Here is a 9,905-nt window from a genome sequence, read left to right as displayed (position 1 = left end):
GAAGAAGAAACTGCGCTTCAAACTCCACAGAATAGCACCTAGAATAGTGATATTTAAACCTTTTTGGTTATGCATTGAAAACTTTTTGATTGATTTGTTTGTGTCAGTCGCCCTTAGCAATATGAGTCGATGAATATAAATCTGATTATCAAATTGACAGTGACATTTAGATCAAAGGTCTTCTGTTAGTTTTAGTAGTTTTGGTACCTAGGTTATTTAGTATCCTGGAAGCTATGACAACTTATCGCATCTCTTTGAATGTTTTGTTTAAATTATGAGCTAACTGTGAAAACAACCTCTCGTTGCTGTCTGTGCAATATTTTCTTCGCGCAGAAGAGTTGGTCACCTATTTTTATCTCTTTATACTTGTAATAGGTTATGTAGCAAGATGTATGAAGTGTGTTATATGTTTAGAGATATCATTTTTCGTTTTGTTTCAGAGGTAATATGCTTTGCTACTACTTTGTCAGTAAGATTCATCATTATACTTGCCTTTCTTGTCAGATACCTACTCAGTTCTCCAAGGTCTATAAAAGTTCTTGTTCCAACCAAATTGAGTTCATTTGGTGATGTAATTGTGTTGTCCTCCAGTTTACAAGAGGGCGACCTTCACGTCGCCCGTCTTGACGTGCGCTCATATCTAATGCAGTGCAACAAGCCTCGGCTCGTTCGAGACATGCGTCTCGTGTCAAGGGTCAAATAAAAGATTGCATTCGAAAGTTATAGTTTATATTAGATTTATAATAAGATATGTAGTCTACAAAATTTCACAAATTTTCACAACGTTATTTGAACCTAAAGCGTCTACCCATTTTATTATGAAAATAAAATTATCGAAATCACTGGATCTACGTACGGCGGGGGTTCATTTTACGCAACCATTATTTTTTAAAATATAATCTAATAGGCAATATTTTATCTCGCGTATTTTTACATGAGTAAGTCAAAAACTAATAACGGTAAAAAATAAAAAAATATCAATCCATAAAATAAGCCCCCGGTTAACAGAAGAGAACAACGTCGTCCCATACATATACAATAATATTTGTTATGTTATATTTAACTAGAGTTATACAGAATAATGATTCCTATGAAATATAATTATGCATTCTTTAAATTTATTCAATAATATAATAATACTTAATAAGTATTAATAGGTAATGGTTAGTCAATGACGTGCTACAGACTACTATAGTTTATATAATAATGAATGAGTCGTATTATTTCTTTATCATTTATTACTTTAAATTTATTACTCGATATCATAACCACTAAACGAACATACAGCAGCCTCGGCCCAGCGCGGGCGCACGTAATCACAAAAAAACATCGTCAACACATAAAAATAATAATCAATAATAATAATCATACAGATAAAAATCATTCATAAAAACATTACAATAAAATCTAAACATTAAAACACACTTAAAACAAACATTATATTAATATTATCATAATCATAGTGTGTACGTATGTATAATATCATTTAAGCGAATAATCGTATAGTCAAAAATAATGTGAGCATGGGCGCGCGGGGAGCGGGCGGGGCGGCCGACGGCGCTCGGCCCGACTCATTACCTAACAACACATTAGCTACGGCGCTCGGCTCGGCTCGGCTCGGCTCGGCTCTGCTCGGCTCCGCTCGGCTCAGTTCGGCGCGGCGTGCTCGCGCGCTCGGCCGGCGCCACATACACTACATTACACTAGACTCTGAACAGACAACAGGCCGCGCATCCCGCTCCCCGTGCCGCCCGTCCCTCGCCTATCATATTATTATTATAATATCTTAATACTTTACGCTATTACGTTATGTAAGCTTTATAAATTTTTCGATTTCTCATTACGCTATCAATAATAATTATACAACTTTTTTTAAATTTTATGTTTTTTTTCGAAATTCTATCGTAACGTACTTCGACTCTCTCTGCGGCGAAGAGCGCGGCGTGCGCTCGACGACCTAATAAAAAACGTTCATAATAAGAAAATATATCGTGAACAACTCTGCCGACTTAAGATAGGTACGGCGCGGCGGACGGGCCGTGCCGGCGAGGCGCCGACTTTTGGCACCAGGATTTCGATTACGCGATTTTTACTTCTTTTAATATTTTTTTATAACGATTCGAGTAAAAAAGATCCCTACTACGAGAACGTACGACTCGCGGTTGCGGCGGCCGCCGGCGGCGGAGAGCAACCTCCTTACGAGATGATGCGGATGGCCTGGTGCGCCGGCGCCGAGCAGGCGGGGCAGGGCGCGCCCGTGCCCGCCAGCCGCTGCGCGCACTCCAGGCAGAACAGGTTGTGGCCGCACGGCACCAGCGCCGCCGCCACGCCGCGCTCGGCGCACACGGCGCAGGCCCGCGCCGGTGAGGCTGCTGGCGACGGCCTAGTCGGGCCCCACGCCCACACGCCCGCCGTGCCACCGCCCGGCGACTCGAACGATGGCGATTCACCCAGCCCCTCGTCACGTTCTGTGGATGACCAGATGCCCAGCAGGTCGCCCAGCCGCGCTGACGAGCCTCCCGAAGAGCACGAGCCAGCCGAAGAGAAGGCGGCCTCCTGCTCCGGCCGCAGCAGCGACGCCAGCCCGGCGCGGTACAGCGTGGCCAGCGGCTCGCTGTCTGTAGTGGCGGGCACGCCGGCGCCGGCTGCTCCGGCGGCTCCTGTGCGCAGCGCGATGTGCGCCTCGATCTCCTTGCGCGCCGCCTCCACGCTCTCGGGCAGGCCCGTCACCTCAAACACGGGCTCGCGCTCGCGCGACGGTGTCACGATGTACGTGTGCGTCGTGGTGCTGGATACGCTTGATGGTGGCGCCCTTGGGGCCCACGACGAGCCCCACGACGCGGTAGGGCACGCGCACCTGCGCCGTGACGTGTCCGGGCGCCGCCGGCGGGCGGCGGCGGGGCCGCGCCACACTTGCGCGACGCGCGGATCTGAGAGAAGTGCTCGGCCGCCGAGAGGATCTCGCGCTTGGCGCGCGCGACGTCCTCCTTGCGGCCGGTGACCACGAACACCGGCTCCTCGCCGCGGACCGGCGTCTTGATGTATGTGTTGGTTTTTGCGCGAAGCGCTTTGATCTTGCAACCTGCAACAAAACATTATAATTTTATAAAACTACGTTCATACAGGAATGTAATATTCACGAATTGAGTTAGCGCGCGCACAACGTGAACCCGTTAAAATTCAAGGTTGTTTCCATAAACGACATTCAAAGCGGTCGTGGCATTGTATAGTACTGAAAGCTGTTTACACGATGTACATTTTGTGTGTGACGAAGTGGCTGCGGACATGTTTTCGGCGTCGATATAGCCTGCGAGTCAGGGCCCCGACTCCTACTGCCAGACGATAGTAAAGCGAATACGTAATTCGTCACTCCGCGTCCGACCGGCACGCGGTATGGACGTGCTTTTTGCGCTCTACTAAAATAAAGAAGTCGCTAATTATGAATACAGATAGGTTCACATTTTGTACGAGTTTATGACACAAAACCTGCATACTGCATCCCGGTATCCCAATTACTAATTAATATATTTAATTTGATATGATTAATAATGAGTGTGCGGCACGTGTAGCGTAGTATTAAGTGTTGTCCCGCATCAGCACGTGTTGTAGGCCGCGCCGTGTCCCGCTCGCACATCTTACCCCAATGCGGCAAAAACATGGCAATGTTGCGCACAGCCTCCGCGACTTCGTTAAGACATGATCCGACTAACACTCGAAAATGCGACGTAGTGCGAGCGAACCGTCGCTATACGGAAAATATTTTCGATTGAATGAGAATTTGGATCCTATTGCTTTCAAAACAGAACGAACAATAACAAAGAAGCAATATATGTGGTGTTCTTAATGAAATAATCATTAACATTAGTTGTAAATAAGAGCAGACAATCAGTGTACGCGTACAGAGTGATGTAACGAATTCATCAAACATAATGGCTGGCTTCAAATTCAGTTCGCGTGAAACCAGGTATAATCCCCGGCGGTTACAAATGGGAAAGGCCTATATGTAATGGAGGGTAGTTTTATGAATCACAGGTTGTCGACCCGGCCGGTAACCTCGTCGATGTAAGCCAAACGAATCTGAGCTTTACGACCTATGGAATAAGGATAATTGATTTATTTATAAATATGAATACTGTTGTCTGTCGTCGAGGTATTTAAAGCTTTAGGTGGATTGTGTAAAGTTCGTTATTCTTTGTGCCTCGATAATGATATTGGAAATATCGGTAAGGTGGAAAAGGATCGTTTTTCGATTATGATTCAGATTGGTCTGGTTGTGTTCTGTTTGATTAATACGCGGACGGTCGGCGTGTTATTAATTTGCCGGCGATTTATCTTTACTCGTCATTTATTACCATGATTGATTTAACACGCTTTTTTAGCGCCTTGTAATGTGTTAAAATTATAATTGGTGAGCAATTTACTTCCATTTAAATATTTGCTCGAATATTTTAATTGTTGTCAATTATATTATCTGTTTGTTTCCCACACTGCGGAGGCTTTTATCTACCGAAGTGGAATAGAAACTTGTTTTATTACTAGTTTGGAGTAGCTACGAGTGATGCTACTCCTCGCGTAGCAGTTTTCTACTTACGTAGGCTACGAATAAAAAATGGATCGTACCTCGCATTGTTATTGCCATATTCCAAGTATACGAAACCTTTTGCATACTATTTTCTTCTCTTTTCCATTTTTCTAACAATCTTTACAATTGAAAAAGTAAGTTGCTTTTCGAAAAAAAGATTGTGACTATATCTTGACTAGCCTTAGATATATTTCGAACGAATTCTAGCACATGTTCATTAGCAATCGCAAGAAAAAATACAGGTATAATACCAAACAGTACAGTAACATAAATGCAAAGTTTTCTTGAGCCGATGTGTATTAAATTCCGAGGTTTAAGTAGTGTGAGCCGTGAGCATGAGCTGAGAGGCTGGCGCGCCGCCAACGCCGCTATCTGGACAAATTAACATGCGCCACGGTAACTAACACACCACCACTAACCGTCTACTTAACGTTGTTTTAATATGCATGTAGTTATTCTATACTACTACTTACATACGATGGTAAACTTTATTTAGGTTTTAAACGGTGGAAAAAAGTTATGATAAGAAAGCTTTAAATTAATTTCTTCCTAAGTCTATGATCTGCCCCTCCGTCCCCAATCGCACCTAAACTTTAAAGTTACATTTAAAGTAGACACTTTTAACAGAGACAAAAATAAGTGATAATTTTAATGGTAATATTATAGTTCCTTTTCAACAAAAATACTAGCCAACTCGCTTATTCATCCTTCTATCACAAAACAGTGCGCTATTAAAAAACAAAGTTTAATTAAAATCGATATCACAGTTCGCTCTACTTTTCAATGACGTCACGCGACTAAGGTTGAATGAGAGCAGAAACAAGTAGCGAGGAGTGCGACCTGCATGCAGGCGGGGGGGGGGGAGGCATTACTTTAATATTAATTATTTAAGTATTTGATACTTGCTTTTAAAAGGGTTTCGTCAATGTAGAGCCAATTGGGCTATAAGGTTTTAGAAGAGCCTGCTAGAAGCAATGCAAAGTAAATGCTGTCTCATTTACTTTGCAGACAAATCTAAGTAGTATGTCTATAAAAGCTTTTTTGAAAGAATGATGCAAAGGAAAAAGTAGACGCCCAGTTTTGGGCTATATGTAAGGCTGAAGGTAAAAATTTTGAATTTTATACTGGGTACAGCAAATTTAACTTTGGATGTGGAAAATATCTGCAGTCTAAAAAAATCTATAGCACTAACAGTAGAACGAGCCATTATAGCTATTTTACTACGGTATGGCTTTATTCGAGTCAATTAATGCCGTAGTCTTTAATTAATTCATAACACGTGAATAGAAACCCATTATGAATGAATATTATTACCGTCGAGTTCGTGAAAACTGTCATTGATAAACAACTCCGCAATTACTACAGACATACGCAAACTTTGACTTGACCTACATTCGCCCATCGATCTCTACCTTCCAACTCAAACACTATACAGTATAAAAAGGTTTGAAAAATAACCGTAAAGGTTCCCAAACCAACATAAAAGTATTTTCTTTACCCACAACGACGTCGCGAAGCTACTTCCGTACGCCCCATACATACCATTCATAAAGGTGCTACGTGTCTACGAGAATGCTACGCGGGCACTGCACTCTACGCGGCTACGGCGTAGCGAACCGGGTCACCGGCCCGCCCCGCGCCCCGCGTCCCTCGCCTCGTAGCCTTTTCATGAGTAATATAATGCGTATTTGACGTGAATTTTTACGTTATTTTATATTAAGGCTCTAAATATCGAACATTAGCTATGAAAATATTATTACTGTTGTTTTTATTACCGTTTTATTTGTGTGAGGTTGTATTTCTTTAACGTAAATTAAAAGTACTATATGTAACTGTAATTTAGAGGATAAAATATGTCTGTAAGTAAAATAAAGAATAAATCTACACTAAATCGCGTTCTTGAAAACTAAATTCATGAATCACGTTTCCTATATCCGTTATACTGAGTATAATTGAAAAGAGCAAAGAACATAATGGCAGCCGCGAAGGCTTGAATAGCGACAAAAGATTCGAAGGCTCTTTCAGGGCGACGACCTCAGATTTATCAAAATAAAGGTATTTTCAGGCAAGTTTGTACGTCGCGGGATAAATGCTCGCTCGGAACAAAGATTTAACTGAAATTGATTTTAACATTGGACAAGAGAAGGATCTTTAATTGCAATTTATAAACACGTTTCTTCTAGATACTGAAATTGTATGGAAACCTCATTATTTAAAATCTGGTTTGATAACAATGAAAAATGTTGATAACGCTGTATTCGCCTAAATACATTTAATATCAATATTAAATAAAAATATCTAATAAAACAAAACATATTTAACAATACGTTACGCTACATAAAAAACACGGAAAACTGTAATTCTTATAAAAATACCGCTACGGAACTGGTGACCGCTACGAGATCGCTACGCCGCTACGACGAACCAAGTTACTCGTGCATGACGAGGTTGTTTTATTTGGCAAAGTTTTTTATTCGAGACTTTCTGACTTTAGTTATTATTTTACGTTAAACGTTTCTATAAGGAATTTATTTTTAACGTGAAGTAGTTTTTCTGTAATCCACACCTTTAACTAAAGATTTTCAATACTAAGCGCTGAATTGCACGTCTAGTTAAAAATCAGATAAATCAAAAAGATTTAAAGGTATATGAATGGTAAATAATTCAATATAAACACTTTTCCTTTCATAATTTTCCAAAAGAATCTTTGCCTTCGGGAGTAACTTCCGGATCCCATATCGATTCCACCCCAAATATCTTTGACATAACTTATTTGTTTGTGTATCAGCCTTAAGGCTTCTCGTTCTATAGGTATAATGGACCGAAAGACTAACAGCTATATTAATCCGAATGTGACGTCATACTTAACAAATACAGAAGAGCCTTGCGGTTTTACTCACACTTTTACAAGACGATGCCTTTCAAACTAGATTATAAACTATGTGCGTATCGCCCAAATCTGTTGACTGGTTTTTGAGAGAAAAAAGTACTACTACAGACTTTCATACAAGTTTTCGCTTTTACTTTTTAGGCTTATAAACATAGTTCAAGCTTTCTTTATCACATTAAGAGCCTGCACTTCACACGTCATCAGATTGCAATAAATTATAATTTAAATCGTCGCGAAGAATGCCTTAAGGAACACCACTTCTAAGTCTATTATTTCCTCTTTATTACCCGACTGCCAAAGAAGGAGGGTAATGTTTTTCGAGTGTATGTAATTTATAAGCGTAAACTGAACACCTCCAAGCCAATATGAATTGTAAGTCCATTATAATAGGACGCATAATTATGTGATAACTAACTGTGTATATAATGATGTGATATGGGGTATTTGCAGAAGTTAATTACAATATTGATGGCGTGTAAATAATCCAGTCTTGATACCGCGTTTACAAATCTACATTGGATGTTTTGTCAATAAATTTAATTGATTAGTGTGTTGGTATACCGTACATTTATGGGGCCCTGGTACCTTATATCAGTTTGAATAACTGTATTAGTAAAATTACTAGCTTACTGGTTCGGCAAGCTTTAGCTTGCTATATAAATATAATCAAAATTACAAAATATATGAAGCTGTCCTATCTTTAAAATTGAATAAATTTGATTAACATCGGTTAAGTAGTTTAGGAGACCAGCGCGGAAAAACAACGTGTGGCTTATTTTTATATATTAAGATATTCATTAAATAAAATAAATGTTTACATAGTCATTTTTACATTTGAAATATAATTTCTTACGTTTGCCTATGCAGGTATATAACTTGCTTAAATAGCATAATACAAGGAAAGAATCCCCTAATTCGTTGGAACAGGCTTTCCTTATGATGCAGGCAAATGATAATTTCCAGCCGTAATCAAGACACTGTGAGCTTTCTTCCCTCCCTCGGGGGATGAAATCGTCTTATAAAGACTCAAGTGTTATGTTCGTGAGCTACCCGAAGTGTACCTACCAGATTATCACAATAAGATAGGGTTTGCAATAAGCAAGAATAATATAACTTTAATGTATTAAATCTAAGAAAATAACTGTTAGCAGAACGATTTCAATTTCTGTACAAGTTTAGCTAAATAAGTTTACTATATTATTTAAAAATATCTACTACCAAATCTACCTATAGTTCAAAATACTAAACCCCTTATTTTCCAGGTCGCAGCTAGCATTGAACAGACAGTAACATGTGCAGTAATTTGTAAGTCTAAACGAAAACATGTAGGTCAATGTAGGTACAACGAGACATAAATACATAAGTGAGGGAAGCAACGAAAAGCGTAGTCACACTGAATAATGAAGAAGACAAAGCCTGTCTTCTGTCTCACTCGCACGACGCTGCATCTCACTCTAGCTGCTCTTTGCTATTTTGTGCAGATCTATTGGTATGGATTCTTGATGACTTTGCAATGCGATATAAATATTTAATTTTAATGTTATTTAGGCTGTTCTATTTAGTTTCGGAATCTCAAAAACATAATCAAATGTTCTTGGATACAACACAATTCACGCCATCGAAAACAAGTAAACATCATTTACTAGCTAAACTTCCTTATTTCATAATGCTTTGATTTCGGTTCCAAAACAAGATCTCTCGTTTCCTTCTATAAACAGCGTTTCTGAACTTATTGCAAATATATAATTTATCCCGAATCACAAACACCAAGGCTGTAGAAAGGGGAGGAGGTGATCGATACCTGACTGCGTCAGTTTCATCCAACATTCCAAGTCAGTGGTTAAAAGAAGGCTTGTTTTGTATACAAACAGAGTCAAATCGAAATGTGAAATACAAAGTTCTATAAAATGGCTTCGTAGGTAGTTCATACCTGTCGCTTGATCTGTCAAAAGTAAGTGTATCACATTTGTACCATTCAATTTACGATCGCTACGCTCCTCAGATAACTGACTTAGCATTAGTTATGATCTAAGACATTAAGTTTTATGGGGGTTCGGTTTACGTGCCTCGTTTACAGTACCAAGCCAGGATAAAGAAATCTTTCCAATAATATGACGGGGTGAGCTTCGACTAGTCACCAGGCAAACATAAATCATAGTACGTCGCCATAACAACGGCGGTAGGCCGTGCAGGGGTGGCCAACCTCGGCGTCTCCCCGCTAAGGCAAGCTGTTTTCCCGCGCCCGCCTTACTACAGCTGTTTCCCTATACAATATTATAGACACTCTTCCTGTCCATAATGGATGCTCGGGAAGTCGGGAATGAGTTTTCATCTATACTGGCTTTTCTGTACACTGTACTCAGATCGTTATATTTCTTGTTAAATAGACATTCATTTTCTCTCTGATAGTGGAGGTTGGTTTTGATTGAGTAG

General features: G+C 40.1%; 1 protein-coding gene across 1 annotated transcript in view; it reads right to left on the bottom strand.

Moving 5' to 3' along the window:
• Window positions 1-1,897: 1,897 nt before the first annotated feature.
• The window catches only part of LOC113503379 (RNA-binding protein MEX3B-like), a 47,837-nt gene continuing 39,829 nt past the window's right edge, over window positions 1,898-9,905 (bottom strand). Inside the window, 3 exon segments of the mRNA XM_026885298.1 lie at window positions 1,898-2,781; window positions 2,783-2,891; window positions 2,893-3,082. Coding sequence (XP_026741099.1) covers window positions 2,197-2,781; window positions 2,783-2,891; window positions 2,893-3,082 — 884 coding nt within the window. The 3' untranslated portion in view covers window positions 1,898-2,196.

Source organism: Trichoplusia ni, chromosome 19 (genome assembly GCF_003590095.1).
Source record: "Trichoplusia ni isolate ovarian cell line Hi5 chromosome 19, tn1, whole genome shotgun sequence".
Taxonomy (NCBI): Eukaryota; Metazoa; Arthropoda; class Insecta; order Lepidoptera; family Noctuidae; genus Trichoplusia; species Trichoplusia ni.
Note: the sequence above shows the minus strand (reverse complement) of the source record. Positions and strands in the feature narration are given on the sequence as shown.